Raw genomic sequence first — 19,355 nt, forward strand, 5'->3', positions numbered from 1 at the left:
TTCTAAACCCATGGGCTCGAATGTACAATTAAAATCACCCGCTACTACTAGATGGTTTGCCCCTTTTAATGTTTTGATGAATGAATCAAGTTTAGAGATTGTAGGAGAGGCTTTCCCTCCTACTTGCCCTCTTGCGTAGACGTTGGCAAAAATAAGATCTAGCCCATGTTCAAAACGAATTTTAATAACCAGGATGTCAGGGATATCTATTGTTAGCTCTTCCACCTGGTAGCATGCCTGCTGTCTAACCCGTGTAAGCAAACCCCTAGATGGTCTCCCTTTATGACTGGCAATAGCCGATTTACCAAAAGCCAAATACCCAGGACGAAAAATCCTATCCAGTAACCAGGTGACTAGAGTTCGTTTTTGTTTGTAGACCAGCAATGTTCCATGACATTATATTTAATAAGGAGGGAGCAATGCTAACACTCCTATCTGAAAAAGACCTAATCAAACTGCTCTCGGGAGATGGTGGTATAGCTCGCTGAAGACTCCTATCATTCACAAAGGGAGATGCGGACCGAACAGCAGTGATCTCCAACAGGGGCAAGGTTGCAATTGGTAGTCAGTCACATGTATCCAAGCCAGAGAGAGGAGCAAATCTATTAGCTAAATTTAAGTCAGGTAGTCAATGTGGGATTCTGTGGGGTGCCCTTGGGTGGTTTACTAGACGCGAAATCGCCCAGCCCATCGTAGGGGTATGACGTGGTCTATAAAAGATCCCTAGGGGCAGGAGAGAGATTTTCATTGTATGATACTCTAGATTGATGCTACCTAGATGGTCTAGAAGAAATCTAATGACATTCTCGTTATTAAAGTTAACAACTATACAATCCCCTCTCCCATCCTTCATAGAGTAACCTATCCATGGAGATCGTCTGATCATGATTATCTGGTTACAGACATCCCAATCCCATACCCCAACCTCCTTCAGTTTTGTTGTAAGCCAATGCATGGTTTTAGCTATCAATTGATCGGTGGTTTCGATCTGACCTTCCTGTAATACTGGGACATTCTTCAAAACCACCACCAAAGGGGCTGCGGCCGGGGGAAGGTGTAAGACTCGAGAACCTTCTAAAAATTGGGCTATTTTCCAATCCCTCGTGCATTTGTGGGTACCCTCATTCACAAGGCCCTAGTATAGGGCTATCCCGGTTTGCTGGTACACGGGAAATTGGCTGTTGTACTTTTTCACCTACTAGCCCTATACATGATCTAGTTTCCTCTCCTCCCCGAACTTCCTGATTAACTAGACTATAACCACTAGACACATTCTCTGTCTCACCCACTTCCCTTCCCACATTTGTTACTCCAACTTCATGGTTAGTAGACACAGTACCATTTTTCCCTGACAGCAATGACATCAGCCCGGTTAACGGTGGATTTGGCAGTTTGGAATTGGTTTCTACCGTATTTCTCAGCTCTTTAGATGTAGATAATCTGTTGGCTTGTGTCAGTAAACCCTCTATAGTACTATGATTTATCATGACCTTCAATTCGAAATTATTGAGTCTCTCCTCGATCTTAGTCAATCTGTGGATAATAGGAGTTAAAGATGTTATAATTAAATCCCCCAGTTTATTCCACATAGCCTCATTAGCCTCAGCAGAGGAAACATCTGGTGTCCCTGAGGTCAAAATTCCAGGAACACTAAGAGCCGATTCCCCCGTCGCTACCATTGCTGAAGCAGTACCTCCTCCATTAGCATTTGTCCTTTGAGTTTTCACCAATTTCTGTCTCTGGGGCCCCCCTCCCCGCTTTCTTTTAAGCGCTGGATCTGAAATTGGAGCAGGAACTTTATTTTTACATTGGGGTGCTGACCTTGCAACAACACGTGGAGGTAGGGTGCTTTGGGTAGGTGCTGCATCCGTCTGGACCAACTCCACATGATGGAGTATATTATCAGTGACCGACGATGCAGAGGTTTCCAATGGCCGATTAGCAAACTGACCAGCATCACTTGCCTTATAAGGGGAGTCAGAGTCTACAACCAAAGAACAGTCAGGAGTACGTGCAGATGCTATAGCGCCCAACGATGATCGTTTAGACAATTGGGGATCAAGAGATAGACAACGCTCCGTCAATGCTATCTCATGAGCAAGGACCGAGCTAGCTCTAATTAAAAACTGGTCCAAAGTCCCCACCGTACTTCCTGCAGGCAGCCCAATTCTCCCCTTACCCTCTCACAGGTTCATCCTGAGATGTCTATTTAAGTCAAATTGAAAGTAGAAGTAAACAGAACACAGCTAGGTCTTTATGTGTATTCCTCTAATTAACAACAGTATACTGGCAAGGACTAACCTTGTGGGGTGTGCTGTCACAGAGAGTAGGCCCGGCCCGGCCTTGTTCGGTCTCTAACGGGCTCAAACGGGCCCGCCCTTGGCGCGGGCTTCGCCCTGCGCGCGCCCGCGCGCGTTCTGCGAAGCGGGAGCGGCGAGCGGTAAAATAGTGGATGGCAAGCTCAGGTGCGGGCAATCAGCAGCAGGCCCCCTGGGATTTGCAATCCTTGTCACCTCCTCCAAGCACGAAGCGGCTCCCGTGAAGCGGGAGCGGCGAGCGGTAAAATAGTGGATGGCAAGCTCAGGTGCGGGCAATCAGCAGCAGGCCCCCTGGGATTTGCAATCCTTGTCACCTCCTCCAAGCACGAAGCGGCTCCCGTGAAGCGGGAGCGGCGAGCGGTAAAATAGTGGATGGCAAGCTCAGGTGCGGGCAATCAGCAGCAGGCCCCCTGGGATTTGCAGTCCTTGTCACCTCCTCCAAGCACGAAGCGGCTCCCGTGAAGCGGGAGCGGCGAGCGGTAAAATAGTGGATGGCAAGCTCAGGTGCGGGCAATCAGCAGCAGGCCCCCTGGGATTTGCAATCCTTGTCACCTCCTCCAAGCACGAAGCGGCTCCCGTGAAGCGGGAGCGGCGAGCGGTAAAATAGTGGATGGCAAGCTCAGGTGCGGGCAATCAGCAGCAGGCCCCCTGGGATTTGCAATCCTTGTCACCTCCTCCAAGCACGAAGCGGCTCCCGTGAAGCGGGAGCGGCGAGCGGTAAAATAGTGGATGGCAAGCTCAGGTGCGGGCAATCAGCAGCAGGCCCCCTGGGATTTGCAGTCCATGTCACCTCCTCCAAGCACGAAGCGGCTCCCGTGAAGCGGGAGCGGCGAGTGGTCAAATATTGGATGGCAAGCTCAGGTACGGGCAATCAGCAGCAGGCCCCCTGGGATTTGCAGTCCTTTTCCACCAGTATTCACAACAAATAGAAACTGAAAACAGAAAAGGTTACATCTAATTTAACAAAGTCAAAAAGGCATCAGCTAATGCCACATCGAACAATATTATTTTTTGGGGACTAAATCCTGTTGTATTTGTTGAAATAACCTTGATAGGAGTCTCTCGGTCTTCAAGCAATCCCAAAGCTACACTTTGGAACTGGGTAAGCAGGTTTGAGGAAAAAAAGTGAATGGTCCTTAGTAATGTAACGTGTGGTCATGTAAAGCACTCCAATACCTTTGGGTCGAGTTTGTGCTCTATAAAACTGCACAAAAAAAAACGTATTCTTAAAACAACAATACATAAATGAACAAGTGCCTGCCATACACACATTTTAAACACCTCCTCACAGACACAGCTTCAAACAGATTACTATTCTCTAGTTAGTTTCTTCCCCGCCCGTGTTGCCACTTCTAATTCAATTTTACAATTCTAACTCCAACTCTCACTAGTGGAGAACCTCTCCCACTGCATTGCATTATGGGATAGTATGTAAATTAACTGGAGTGCAACTAGACTCAAACGTCGGAGAGGGCTACCATGTCAATTAGTGGCGCGGAGAGATCATGAGGGCAGTGTCAAAATTACTTATGGGGGAGTCCTTTTACTGTTCTAGTGCAATGTAAAAAACTACATTTGGCAAATAGTGCATTTTTAAACACACTGGGTCAGTAACATTGTTCTCTTCGTAGCAGGTCCTGGAGCGCTCCCTCGAGAATCTTTGGGACTTTGAATGGCAAATGTTCCATTTTAATACACATTGGGGAAACTCACCTGGTACAACACGAAACACACAGCTCTAGTTGACATAACTCTCTGTGCCAAACCAAGCAGCACAATCCAAACACATTGTGCCAGTTGTGTCAACCTAATAGGCCCTAAAACAAACACTTTCAAAAGATATTTGAGCGTTGTTCCCTCAAAGGAAGGTTTGGAAAATAGGAAGCAAATAGTGCACACTTCTTTAGTTATCATTCTGTTCCTGTTTCTTTTACCTGCTCTCGGTTCTGATATGTTATCAGTAGAATATGAGGTTAGTGAAGTAGATGGCTCGGTTGCTATTTGGGGGCGGTGTCTCATGTCCAACCTCTATAGCACATAACATGTGGAAAATATATTCTTTGGTGCTTTGTGACAACTCCCATGAAATATTATTGGCTTTGGAATGTAGGATTAGAAATGTAGCCTGTAACAACTCATGTTTGATGATATTTGCTTTAATGGCATGAATTGATGATAGACACTGAGCACACAAGTAGGATTAGCCATGATATTCCCACATCACACAGGCATGTCAAGCTGTCGTTGTACAGGGTAGGAGCTGGTACCCTAGTTTTCTATTCGGTACTCATAACAGTGCACTTGGTACCCGTCTCTCAGTGGCAGGATGAGAAAGCAAGCAGAGCTCTAAAACTCCCATTAATTTTCTTTAGACCACGTTCCAGTCTCCCCACTCAGCCAATGGGCAGCAAATAATTAGCTGTTATAGAGACAAACATGGGCCAAGAGATCAACCTGTGATGCCACTTCAACTACTGCAGGCACTTTAGTGAAGGAACGCGTCGACAGAGGGAAGCGGATCCACCATTGCCACAACAAGGGACTAGGAGTCACTGTCTTTCTTGCACCAGGAGGCGCCACCAGTGAAGTGAGAGAGGTCACGACCCTCAACAAACCTGGAAAGTGCGCTGCGGCTCCCCGCAGTGCGGGACATGCACAGGCATGGCCGGGACAAGCGCAGGCCCGTCTGCATGCGGCCTAACGAGGCCAGGCTGGGCATACCCTCTTGGTTTTGGACTCTGAATCCCACTGATTATGCAGACAGTTTGGTGTAGGCACCCTTCAGATATTTGATCAATTGGCTGAAATCTGTTAAGAAAGTGGGCCTTTTTATTAAGCGTGCCTCCCCACTTTCTGCTACTTTGGTAGGCACAAACTATGGTTAAAATCAAAGCTGGTGGTGTTAAGACACATAGATGCAAACGCCATTCCCAAGCGTACTATTATGGATTCTTTTTTAGCGCACGCCATGGGAGTTAGAGCCAAAGAAATTGACATAGCAGAAAGGCGCATACTATGGAGTACGGCTGGGCCAAAAGGGGCAGATGATCATGTGGTGAACACCCAGGACTCAGAATTTCACTGGGTAAAGACCAGGAGATTCATAGTAGCCGTGTTACGGAGTTGGTCAGTACCAATACTCACTAACCACCCATTGTGTCTGGGACTGTAATAGCTTCTTCTCTACCTCCTTCTTTGGCTTCTACAACCCCCGCGTGTCCACCTGCAGTGAAGTGTAAAAGGAAGGCATGGAAGGATTGATGACTATTTTCAGCCTCACGGAATCTGGTCACGGGCTGTTGATTATCAAATCCTTACTGATGGCCCTTTGTGAAGCAAATTAACTGTTACTATCAATGATTAATTGATGCCTCTTAGAACAAAGTTGTATAGGTTAGAGGGTGAAATGTGAAATGTAACATCTTTTTGTCAGAAAGTGTCCACCAAGAACAGATCAAGTGTTAGTCTTGATGAGCTACACTTATCAAAATCTGGGCAGGATAACTTTGTTAGTAATACTGCACCGATTTGTCAGAATGCTATAGTTTTACCTGGGGCTAGTATTGCACCAAGGCACACTTTAGCCAGTGCTGAGGGTGGATGTGCACAGGGAGCGACTCATGTGCCCTCTGCGCGGACACCCAATATTGGTAACTTTCACTCAAGTAAATCCACCATCCCTAGTACTCAGGCTCCGTAGGTGGCAGATAATCATACCTACTCTAATACCACATTGCCTAGTCATGACCTAGTAACGATTAATCTTCCTCCTGCGAGTTGTCCCTATGTGGAGGTTTTGGTCAATGTTTTCCCCGCCTTGAGACCAGGTGTTAGTGAGACCAATGAATCCTTGAAGAACAAGGTAGTTCATTGGCTTAGCCCCAATTGTATTTTTCCTATTGCTAGAGCACACCACATTTTATTTACTAGGAGACTGGGATGGATTGGACCCCTAAAGAAATACCTGAAGGGGGATCGTGTAGTTACTAATTTTCAACACCCTAGTCTTCCCATCGAAACCCTTGCTAGGGTAATGCAACCATCTCAGTTCATTCAGAATATGGCTTTATTTCCCCTGGGTTCTTTCTATCATCATCTACGGAGCCCAGACCATACCTTTAATGCTGTGTGGGACTCGTGCATAGTGTTAAGGCCCCAATCTCCTTTTTGCTTGAATCTAGCTGTGTCTAATAAATATCAGGTATTGTGCTCCTTAGAAGACAATGACTGAATTAGTTGTGGTGGACCTATCTATATGAGATCTGGGGATGATAACCCTGGGGAACCCACTGCAGTTTGTGATAGCAACTTGACCTGCAATGTCTATTTAGGTACCCTTGGGATGGGATTGGGTTGTACTAAGGGTAACCAGGACCCTACTGTTAACAACTTTGTTAGTACCACCAGTGTAAGATGTTCAATCACCCATGCCACAACAAGGGATGAAATTAGCCACACTCGGGAGTGGGGGTGGGGAGTTTACATTTGCAACCTGGAATGTGGGCGGGCTAATGAATAAGCTAGCTAATACTGATTGGGCTAATAACATATCCAGCTTCGATGTCATCTGTATACAAGAAACTTGGTGTACGACCCCCACATTTGTTGGGGGTTTTCCTCACATTTTTGGGGTGCCATACCCTCTCAATCTAGGCGGGCAAAAGGGAGCCTACAGATTCTTATTTCTAATAAGCTCCCTCTATAAATGTTAAGAAGGTTACATTGGTAGGGCCACATTCCCAACTACTGTGGCTTAATAGAAAGGGGGGAGAGACCTGGTATTGGTGAATTTTTACAAAAATGTTTTCAATGGTACTCGTAGTAGAGTGGCTACTGCACTTGATCATGGCCTTGAGGTCTTTTTACGCTCTATTCACTCCGATTTTGAATTATAATGGGCAGGTGATTTTAACATTCAGGCTTGTGCACCGTCAGCTACACGTGTATGTGGCTTTACTAATCAGGTAGTGATGGGGTGTGCTCACTTCTGTCATAATGAATATGGGGGGGTTCTAAACTCCATTATTTCAACAACAACAAAAAAAAGTTTAAAAAAAATACAGTTACCGTGTTGTGGCTGTGATTTCAATGGGGAGGAAGCCCCATTATTCACGGGAAGAAATTCATCTTCAATCAGTGATCACATACTAGCCGGGTCTGGTTGCTCAGTGGACTAACGCGTCCACTCCAGGGGCCTGTGTTTGACCTCATGGTCACAGGTTCAAATTCCGGCAGGTCCACTCATCCTTTCATCCATCGGAGGTCGATAAAATGAGTAACATTGAGTTGGGTAACAATAAACATCAGTTATTCAGCACCAAGATGCCTACGGGTGAACGTGCCCTTTACAAATACACATGTTATGTTATGTTTGTGTCTCATACGGTAACCGCTATGTGTGCTACCCCTAACATTGTCCCTTCAATATTAAGTGATCATAACCCTATTATTCTGCCTTTCTTTTTGGGGGTAAGAAACTTGAATCATTAACTATAGTAAATATTATTGCTCCAACTAGGACTAATGGGGTATGAAGTAAGTGGGCTAGCACTGATCCCATTAGTATGCAATATAAAATAGTGACAGCAAACTCTACGAAATAAATGACGCTTTTCATGAGGATGTTTCTTTAAACCTGTTGGTGGATTATGTTATTATTAGTTCCATCAAACCTTAGCTGATGCCCCCCACCAAATAATACACGGGAAATTAACAGAGGATGGTTTGACCATACTTGTACCAAGGCCTCACGGTTATTGAAGCAGGCTTTATGTCATTCTACATGGGATATTGCGTTTGTTAAATCTCTTCGCCAAAAATATAAACAAGCCCTGGCTGCTAGGAAAAAAATGCTCCAGGTTGAAGCTTGGAACAAATTGGCGTACGCAGCAGAAACTAAGGACATTAAGTCATTTTGGGATACCGTGAATGCATGGTTTTTAAAAAAATGAAAATATCCCAGAGCCTTGTTCCCTTGTATCTTGCGATGCTTGGGTGGCACACTTCACGGACATTTTTAAACAGAGCATTAATGATGCCAAAAATTAAGTTAGGGAAGTGATACATCCATTGGAAATTACTAACTAATAGTTACTTTAGCTCTACAGGCTAGTGTCGGGGGGACGGGCCCCTGGACCTGATGGGGTACCAATAGATGTTATGAAATATGATAACGAACTCTGGGGGCCTATCCTTACGAGAGTGTTCAACACAGCTGCCGTTGACAAGATTCCATCCTTTTGGGGAGTTTTAATAATTGTACCCATTTATGAAAAGGGTGACAAAGCAGACCCCCAAAATTATCGTCCTAATTCTCTACTTTCACTGATGAGTCCAGGAATGAGTACAGTTGTATTATTCAGGTTGGAGGAATGGGCACAAGAACAATCTATGTTATCCCCAGTGCAGTATGGTTTTAGAAAGCAGACGGGGACTTACGAACAATGTATACATTTGGAGCTGCTAATTTGGTAATACACTGGAGTCAAGTCGGGAGCCGTATATCTTTGTTTTGCAGATTTAAGCAGCGCTTTCAATTTGGTTGACCATAATCTTCTTTGAGGCAACACTGATTTCCTTAGGTGCACCCAGGCCAATTATAGGGGTTCTCTCTCATCTGTATGAGTACCTATCTAGTAAAGTTTGCTTTGGGCCGCAGGGTGAGTGCTCACCTACGTTTAAAGTAGGGCGAGGTTGTGTGGCTAACCCCTCTACTGTTTTATTTATTTATTAATGAGGTGGATATTCATTTGCAGGCCTTGCAAGCCGATGCTCCCCGGGCTGCCTGGCGTCCTATCCCAGTATTGTTATATGCCGATGATGCTCTTCGGCTATCATGGACCCCACTTGGCTCACAAAGATTAGTAAAATATTTGGGGGGAGTATATGTATCTAAGAAAATGGTGATTAATAAATCTAAAACATTTACCATGGTTTGTGGGCCTAAGAATAAACAATGCAGAACTTTTTGCATTGATACTACCCCACTTGTTACAGCAAATTCATTTTGTTATCCGGGTGTTCTATTCACAGGTAGCGGATCTTGGGGCCAAAAGATTTTAAACACTAAAGCTTAAATGAGTAGGGTTTCTCAAGGTATTTTTAAATTTTCATCTAAATTAGGGCACCGTCCCATCAAGGTTATGGTTGAAATTTACAAGGCTAGAGGGGTGTCCACTGCCACATATGGGGCTGGTCCCTGGGGCTATGCCAATTGCACTGCATTACAAGTGGAGTAAAACACTTTCCTAAAATGGCTACTTTGCTTACCTACTTCTGCATCAACTATGATTGTCCACCAGGAGGTCGGTCTGTAGTATCTAGATGATATACTTTTGGTAGGACCTTTGCTATTATGGCCATCACGAAGGGCTAAAGAGGACGATCAAATAAACTTTTTTCATTACAGATCTAGACAGTGATTGGCTGCTAATAATATAAATTCCTCAGTTATTTTATACAGGTCATAGGATATAGAGGAGGGTGGTTATAATTATCTATCTGTTGTAAGTATGCAACACAGTTTTGATTTGGTAAGACTGAGATGTGGAATTGTGAATCATTTAATGGCTTTCCAAATCATGAAGTCTTGTCCTTCTGATCAAACCCCATGTCCATGTGATGGGCGAAGTAAGCAAAGCAAGGTGCACTTTTTATTGTTTTGTAAATTTTATCAGAATTTTAGGAGTTTTAATCTAAAGCCTACACAGAACATTAGATCATGTAAAGTTGCTTTTGAATTACTTGATTGCACTATGCAAACCCTCCGTGTGTTATAATGTGGCCCTTCATATTTTGAAAGCCATCATGTAAGAAAAAGCCTTTTGTGTTAGCTAGCCCTTGATTTGAAATTGTTTTGTATGCATTTTATCTAATGGATATAAGTAATGGATTTACTTTATTGGAATGTAATTTTTAACTGGACTATGATAATGCACCATTATGGCTGTTTCAACTAGCCGAATAAAGTTTATGAACAGAACTGCATTGACAGTTCATGACTCCTACCCAAACCTGCAACTTACCCTTGAATACAAATAGGACAGATTATTAAACAGTAATACCTTTCATAAAAATATTTTACAACAGTACTTGAAGAAGGACTTAATGCAGTTGTTCTTACCCTATTAACTTCCAAGGACCCCCAATGACTCATTAGTGGAAGTTGGGGACCTCTGTCTAAACAATTTCTATGATGTGAACCTCAAAAAAATGCAAAGTTTCAGAAACCAGTATACATCAAACAAATTCAAAAACTATGAAATATTTTCCTTAAATCACAAACAAAAATGTACATTTAAATGGGAAGATAGAAGCTTTTCAGAATTTGCAGATTATGCTCTACAGTATCACTTTGTTTTTTTGCCATTAATGCGTCCTCCTATTCTGTCAGAGCATGTTCGTGATCAATTGAGGCCACTAATCACCAATACTACTGTTTGAAGTACGTGTGCTGTTTCCATGAGTCAAGCTAAGGATATCAACTTAATTTTTAGCATCCAGTTTAAAAAGGTCTTCACATTTACAGAGCATTTTAACATTTTCCATTTTTATTTTTTGCTTTCTTATGCATCTATACTTTATCAATCTAGGGACAGCTTTAGCGCTGATGGCGCCCGGTGAGGCATTTGTTGACACCCACACAATGACCTTTTCCATTAATTTCCTCACTAACAACCGCTAATGGTGACCCTCATTTCCTCATAGCCCGTCTCTCATATTTATAAGTTTCTTTAATTTTTTTAATAGCGCTACTCCTCCTAATATAGACGAGCGCTTCATATCACACACAATTAAATATTATAGAAAGACTATGATGTACACAAGTGTGGGCTACAGGGTGTATGCATTTCATATGATCCATACTGGTAGGAATTGAATGTTAAGAATGCTTGGCCAGGTGTTATTTAAACTGTAACACATAAAATAGGACTACACAAGGGTACCCTTTTGAGCAATCTTAGGATAAAAGAAAGATTGAGGTGGGAAAAAAATAATTTTCTAAACCAACACATTGATGTTTGCATTCAGCTGTTTGATGCTGGTCACTGTGCCATATTAGAGGGATTGTATTTTGTGAGTAATAAAAGGATCTCTATGACAAAATCATGAACCGATCAGGCTATCTACATGACATACATATCTGTGATGTGCATGTTAGTTGTCGTCCTTTGCAGTGGGCATGTTTACCCTCTTTCTTTGTGATGAATCAAAACGTCCACTATACAAAACACAGATCTCTCCAGCATGTACATCAATCACTATGGTTATCTTGATATTTTTATTATCGCCCGATAGTTGCAAGTCTCACGAAGAACTCTGCAGTATGTGCCTGCAACCCTGTATGATATTTTAAAGTGAAGTGCTCCTGAACTTAGGGCCCAGTGTGGTGGTGCAACCCTAAAGCCAGCACTGCTAATATTTAATTCTCTGGACAGTTGCAGACCCTCTGAGTAGTAGTCATGGACCCCCTGGGGTCCATGAACCACAGATTAGGAATCACTAACTTCATGTATTTACCAATAACACTGTTTACATACTTTGATTGAATCCCTGTGTGAAGCAAGGGGGGCATGAAATAAGGCTTATTGGAGTGGAAGTTCAGGTGCAGCTTGACAAAGTAACCCCTCCCCCCCCAAACAAATGCCGACGGATGGAGAGTCTGCTGACAAGAGTACTGGGACTAAATTAAAACAATTGGATAACGTTTTTGGACAAATAAGAGTAATCCTAGCGTGAGACAAAGGCAAAATAGTCTCGATTATGTAGCAGGCAGGAAATTAGGCACAATTGATAAGTCCTGAAAACCTCATCCCAACCTCATTGGATTTTCAGAGGTTAAGTATTGTACCTGCACTTAGTATTATCCACTTTAAGCATGACCACTCGTGCCACCGTACCCCCGCCACCCCCATAAGCCACTGTTGAAAATATATGTTTTCCATGTTGGCCTTGGTCCTTAAGGTAGCCCATATCACTTCTCCATGTTCCATCCTGCTGTCTCCTCCGCGAACTGTAACTATTCCAGGGAGTCTCCTGCGAGGTCTGCCTGGAGGCACTGTGAAGCGGGTGGGCAGTTCCTGCTTCTCAGGGACTCTTCTTGGCCTGCCCTGGACTCTCTTAAACAGTGCACCTTTATTTCTAACTATTGTGTGCCCATTCCTCTCAAGGTCATCCTTCCCTCTGAAAATAAGCCTCTTCTTCTCTACTGATCCCTCCTTCTCTCTTCAATTCTTTGTTTCCCTTTGCTCGCTACCTTTTGGCCAGATGCAACGGTAGGCTACAAAAATAACCCCGTTAAATGGCCTGTGAGATACCAATGTCCTGAGGAAGTCCTGCTCAATTCACAAGGATCCTTCTCATTTGCTGAGACTTTTGTCCTACCTTCCTTCTTCAATGTGTGTTTCCATGCCTCCCCTCGCTCAATGCATTCAGGCAGCTTTATGCTGGTACAAGCAGATTTAAAAAAAGAAACATAATATTATACAAGGTTCCTCTGCACAACTGTAGTAAACTTTTCTTTACTTTAAAGCACTATTGGGTCTCTTTTGCTCGCTCTCTGGGTCTCTGTCTTTTTCTAAGGATATGCCTCTCTTTCTATCACCCTTTTTCTTTTCTCTCTCCCGCCAGCCTATGTTGGCCGGTGCACAGCTGCAGGGTGGAAAATTAAGGAGTCGGTCACAGGAGGAATTGAGCAGGCCTAGGCAATCTGTATTGCACTTCTACCCTTCATCCTTCACCTAACTGGCCTTCGTTTCGCATCTTCCACTGTCACAATGGTGTGCTTATGAAGTTCATTTTATGGCACTACTATAATGTTTTAGATCCCCTAAAGTACAAAGTTCTCAAAACTGCATCAAATTCCACCAAAGTTAGCACACACTTGTAATACACCTGTATTTAGGAAAATGAAGGGTACTATGGCAGCTATATATGTTGCTCTATGTTGTCCGTTATCGCTCTGGCACTAGTAAATTAATGCAAAAACAAACAAAAAATTTGATGCACCCTAAAATAGGACTGAACAAGCTAGCAGCTAAATCTGCAATTCATTTTGTAGTCTTAATTTGCTAATTCAGTTTCAAAGTAGGGTGTACCCACAGTATTTACAAAATCATAATCTAAATCCAATTTTCGATTATTAACACAGTGAATTAACATAAGTAACTGCTTCAGGCAATGCGTGTTTTGAGACCCTCTGAACAGAAACTTTCTAAGGAGTCCTGATCAAAAGTTCTGATATCAACAGTCATTGCGGACAATGATTAATGATTCAGGTAAACTATATGAACCCCTTCAAGGTCACAAGAAACGATCAGTTTTCATAAATTTGCTGTCACACAGGTTGTCTTTAGGGATTCTCTAGAGACTGAATTGGTCAATTAAAAAATATTGAATTTGGTTGTAGATCTAGGAGGTGCATCCTAATAAAACATATTCACTTAAATATCAAATTAAAGGCCCATGACAATGTCTAAAGGCAGAAGGATTTTACAACGAAGTTCGTCGGTAGGCAGACTCCATGACTAACTTCACAGCGAAGCCCTGGGTTTAATGTGACACGCATCTAAATTTAAAGCCAGATTATGTCCAATCAACATGAAATGTTATATCATCAGTATTTGTATAGTGCTTTCTACCATAGATATGGTACTAGGGTGCTTCTTTAATCCAGGAGCCTTTTTCTACGGTTGTCAAAAGCTTGCTGCTACCAAATGTGGATCTCTTCTCATTTTCTCCTCACCTGCCCCTGCCTTCTCATTTCTACTGATATAGAAGCCTCTATGAAACATCTCCACACACACAGGAACCATCCCTCTGTGTCACTGAATCCCATAAGAACCTCTGGGAAACTTGAGCATCTGGTATCTCTAACCAAAACTCAATCAAACAAGATTCCTTCTGTCAAACTAAAAACTCAACTCACCATCTTCCAAGTTGTCTCCAGAATGACACACTGAACCGGACTAACTCTGGGCATATTTGTTTCCCCACCAGGACTCAGTAACTGGACAATAAATATTTCTGTCATCTGCCTCCTCATCACCTTTGAAATTTACTGGGTCACCATCACCACTTATACAATATCAAAGATCAACAATACCTTCTGCAGACATTGAAACAAGTTCAGCATCATCACACTCGACTCATCTCACTGCATCCTTGGCATCACATCTGCATAACAGAAGAGAAGGCTATTCACAGGGTCCCACAGAAACAACTCATGACCTCCTCATTCCCACACCACAGACCAAAGGCACTGTAGCTTAATACAAATATAAAGATGTAGGAGAACGGAACAAGAATTTCGGAACATCAATTGAAGAAGTCAAATCACTGCAATGAAAAACTCCGCTTCCAGCGTCTCACAAGGATTTACAAATTGGCTGTTGAAAAAAGTAAAATGACCACGACTTCCAGTGGGGATTCAAAGCATAATGCCCATAAAAGGAACTGTGCTTCATCCTCTTCAAAGTCCACAACAAGGCCTCCACAGATACCAAGATCACACTACCTGCAGCTTTTGGTCCCACTGCCACTGTACCTGCACTATTGAAATCATGACCCTAGTGCTTGCTAGATAACTGCACCTATAACTTCCTGTTTAGTTGTAAAAGATAACAATATTAGCGGTTTAGAGGACTTCGGACAGCTTTTGAGCCCGGTACCACTGCACCTGCTGAGTCATTCAATTAATGACCCTTTCGCCTGCAAAATAACTGCACCTGTGACTCCCTGTTTAGTAGTAAAATATGGCAATATTTGGTGTTTAGTGGAGTTATGACAACTTTTGGCTCGGGGCCACTGCACTTGCTGCACCATTTAACTCAAGCCCCTTTCAAATGCAAGATAACTGCAATTGTAACTGCCTATTTAGTAGTAAAATATAGCAAAATCAAGTGTTTAGAGGAGTTCTGACAACTGTTGGGCCAGGTGCAACTGCACCTGCTGCACCATTCAAACCATGACCCTTTCAACTGCAAGGTAACTGCACTTGAGACTGCCTGTTTTGTAGTCAAATATAGCAATTTGAAGTGTTTATTGGGGTGCCTATAGCTTTTGGTCCTTGTGTCACTGCACCTGCTGCACCATTCAAATCATGACCCTGTTGTCTGCAAAGTGACTGCACTAGTGGCTGCCTGTTTAGTTTTACATTTTAGCAATAACCTGGTTTAGCCAGGTCCCTAGAGAGTTTGACCCCGGTGCCACTGCACCTGTTGCACCATTCAAATCAAGACCCTTTTAGCTGCAAGGTAACTGCAATTATGAGTGCCTGTTTAGCAGTCAAATATAGCAATATTAGGTTTTAGAGGAGTTCTGACAACTTTTGTGCTTGTTGCTACTGCACCATTCAAATCCTGACCCTGTTGTCTGCAAGGTAACTGCACTTGTGGCTGTCTGTTTAGTAGTAAAATATAGCATAGATCTTGTATATTGACTTTATTACAACATTTAGAATTTGAGCATAATGACCAAATAGATTAAGATGAACTAAAATCAATCCGACAATGCGTACAATGTGCAAAGAAGGGCACAGAGGCATGAGTAGGAAATGCCACAAACGTCCTAAGGCCAAGCATCTGCTTTACACAACTAAGTAGTAAAAAGTAAGACTTCCAGCATAGTGTTAGAGTGGTCTGCCTTTTCCGTGGGAAGAGATCTTATATTGGCAGAAGAGATCTTATCTTGACAGTGAATGGGGCTTAAACAGCGTGAACAGCTTTAGTAGAAGTATCCTAAACGCGTGCAGCCAGGGGAAGTTCACAAAAAAAAAGTTCCACACAAAAGCGAATGAACACAGTAATTTGCTCATGGGAACTGATGAGCCTCCTTTTAAGATATATTAAATACAAGAGATTTTGCACGCGAAACCTAAAAATTACTACATGTCCACCCATCTAAATTAGGAGGGAGGACATGTAGCTATTTCTCCGACGGGCCTCACTCGCATGGGCTATCGGAGAAGTTTGGCCGGGGTGAAGACCGTGGCCAAACTGAAGGACCTCCAGCCATTGGCGGGCAGACCCATATATTGGCGGGGAGTGAACCCTGTTGCAGTTGCAACGAAGTATCCTCTCCCTCAATATATAAATGAGGTTCCAAGATATTTGTCAAGTGCAGAGATTTCAAAAAGCAACCCAACTGATGCCCTTCCATTCTTTTGAGACTTTTATTTATAGATGTTCTAGTATGAAACACTTTGTAACAATAACATTTCTTGAAACCAGTTTTATTTAATTTAACAAATATATACTCTGTATTCTATGTAACACAGGCTACAGTGTACTTTTTTGTTCTGCAGGACTGTACATGTCCTGTAATGTTATCCATGTTATCAATCCCTCAAGGATGAAATGGCAATATGGCCTTGCTGATATTCAAATCTATGCACGCTGGGCGTTGGGTCTCAGTAAAAGTAAAGCTGAAGGCTCAAGGCAGCATCAAGTCAGATGCCTGGTTCTGGCTTGAGCCCAAACGACCCCAGCTCTCATGTACCCTGCCACCCATGCTCTGACTTCATGTGCAAAGAATCACAGACAAAGCATGAACCTTTGATGTGAAATAGGACGCCGTGATAGTCATCTTATGGCTGAACTTCACAACGTGAAAACTGAAAACTTTAGATCAGTCCCGGCCCCCCTGCTTGACTAAACTGTGGTCCTAGGCAACATTTAATGTAATCATTCCTCCTGTATTTCCATCACTGCGCATTAAAGCACCTTGAAATACAGGAGATCATGTTGCGTGCTATTCTAAAACTCATCTCGTATTTCATGTATTAGACTATAACATTGCCACACGTAAAATAGGAATGCAGGCCGCATAAAGGGTGCACATGACAACTGGCTAGCCCGTTTGATCACTAATAGCATCACCGTCAAGATGTTTTCTTAGTGTGTGTTTAACTTCTAATAAATGCTGCTCGATGCACCGATATAATCTGATGTACTAAAATGACACACTTCGGCATTTTAAAGAAATGCTTTTTTAATTTTTTTATTTTGGCCTCGCACTGAGAAAATAATACAAGTTACAGGAAGTGTTTATGTTGTAATGCGATGCAGTCCTAATTTCGTTTATATTTACTTTCCAAGGCATATTCTTTCGGGCATTTCATCGGCTCTTGAAGGGCGCGTCGTTATTGCATGAGAGTGTTACAGGGCACCCCTGCTATGTATACGAGGACGGGGCGACACCTGATAACGGCAGCTTTCAGAGCAGCGGCTGCGGTCACAACTCTTCCCCGGACTCATCAGGTGTTGCTAAAGGGTAACAATAAGGGTCACTCCTTACCTTGGAAATGATGAGGCAGTGCAGGAAAAGTGGAGTGAGACACCTGAAAGGTACAGATCCGTTTAAATTCACCTGTATTGTAAGGCGACATTAATGTTGTACAGTGGCTTTCTCGCAGGCCATGCTGGCAACCAACAACCCCAACCCAACCAGCCCAGAGCACGGCTGGTGACGGGGGCGCCAAAGCCCTGTTTTTTGCAGTAGCAGGTTTATATAGCGCGATCTCAATCCGAGTACCAGTTACATTACAGACTGACACATTCATTTTTGGGAGGCATGACGAGATCAGGTGATTTGCCTAGAATCACAGGACGCTGAGGCGACGCCGAGACTCCAACCTAATTCCGCCAACTCTGCAGTCGACAGCTCTGGTCGTTACGCCGACTGTCCGTTCAGCCCAATGGCTGTTGCACGCGTGGTCCAGGCACTGCACTACCTACCTCCTGCCGGAAGCGCTGAACCGCCCGTTCCATGTGCTCGAGCGCTGCCTGCCTCCTCTGCCTCGCCCGTTCCATCTTGTCTAGAGTGCGCTGCTTGCGGCTGTTCCAGCGCAAAGCCAGTAGGAGGAGCGCCGCGACCGATCCACCGAACAGCAGCGCGCACAGATGCGCTACCTCCAGCCCCTGGGTCTCCATGGTGCAGAGTGAGCTGCAGTATCCGGCTCAAGGGGTAAAGTATGCTGAACTTATCCTGTTCTGCCCCGCCTGGAAAAAACACGAAGTGGATCTCGGACTGGAGCCACGATAACTGAACACCCACTGACAACATGCGCCGTAAAGCACAGTAAAAGCCGCGGTGGATTTCACGGGTGCACGGATTGAAGTGTGAAATCGCTAATCCTATGTTATGACAAAGTAAGGGGGCTTGCCATGGGAACAAATAAACTGTGATTGATTTTTTTTATGAAATCACTTAATAGACAGACACTCTTTTTCTATTGTGGCGTTCCCAAGGAAAGAGTTTTCGACTAATGTAAAGAATAGGACGCAAGCATCCCTCACAGTCAGGCTGCGTAATACAGCCCCTAACCCGTAGTCAGAGGCATCATTCTGGAGGACAAAGGTTTTTTTAAGGTCTGGACAATCGAGTACCAGATTATAACATAGAGCTTCTTTTAGTTTATTAAAACTATTGTTTTGTGTTTCAGACCAAGAGACTTTAGCATTTGTGTGACGGTTAGTAAGCAGATCGGTAAGGGGACACGCTAGTGGGAGAAGTGGGGACTAAACCGACGGTAATACCGCACTAGACCGAGGAATGACAGTATTTCTTTCTTCGAGGATGGCTGAGGGATGTTACCTATGGCTTCCATTTTATTCACCTGAGGGTGGATGTGTCTTTGTGTGATGCAGTACCCCAAATAGTTTATGCGGTCTGTAGCAAGAAGGGTTTTCTTTGGATTAAGGGTTAGGCCTGCTAGTGTGAGAGTGGACAGGATCTTCTCCAGGTGGACCGGAGGAGTTTTCCAGTCTGGGCTGAATACTACAATATCGTCTAAATAGGCGGCTGCATAATGTTAGTTGGCACTTAATACTATGTCCATCAATCTTTGGAATGTGGCGGTTGCACCATGTAGTCCAAATGGAAGAACTTTAAATTGATACAGAACTGATGGTGTGGAGAAGGCCGTTTTCGCTCGAGCGGTCTGAGTAAGGGGAATCTGCCCATACCCCTTGGAAAGATCTATAGTAGACATCACTTAGGCTTTCCCTACTTTTTCTATTAATTCATCGACCCTAGGCA

At 43.6% G+C, this 19,355-nt stretch overlaps 1 protein-coding gene across 1 annotated transcript in view; it reads right to left on the bottom strand.

The window, feature by feature from the left end:
- LOC146835079 (vitamin D3 hydroxylase-associated protein-like) overlaps positions 1–18,247 on the bottom strand; it is a 296,163-nt gene extending 277,916 nt beyond the window's left edge. The window contains exon 1 of the mRNA XM_085602745.1: positions 18,053–18,247. Coding sequence (XP_085458871.1) covers positions 18,053–18,247 — 195 coding nt within the window. The remainder of the gene's footprint in view (positions 1–18,052) is intronic.
- Between the last annotated feature and the right edge of the window lie 1,108 nt (positions 18,248–19,355).

The sequence above is a fragment of the Triturus cristatus genome, chromosome 4_2 (genome assembly GCF_964204655.1).
Source record: "Triturus cristatus chromosome 4_2, aTriCri1.1, whole genome shotgun sequence".
In the NCBI taxonomy this organism is placed as follows: domain Eukaryota; kingdom Metazoa; phylum Chordata; class Amphibia; order Caudata; family Salamandridae; genus Triturus; species Triturus cristatus.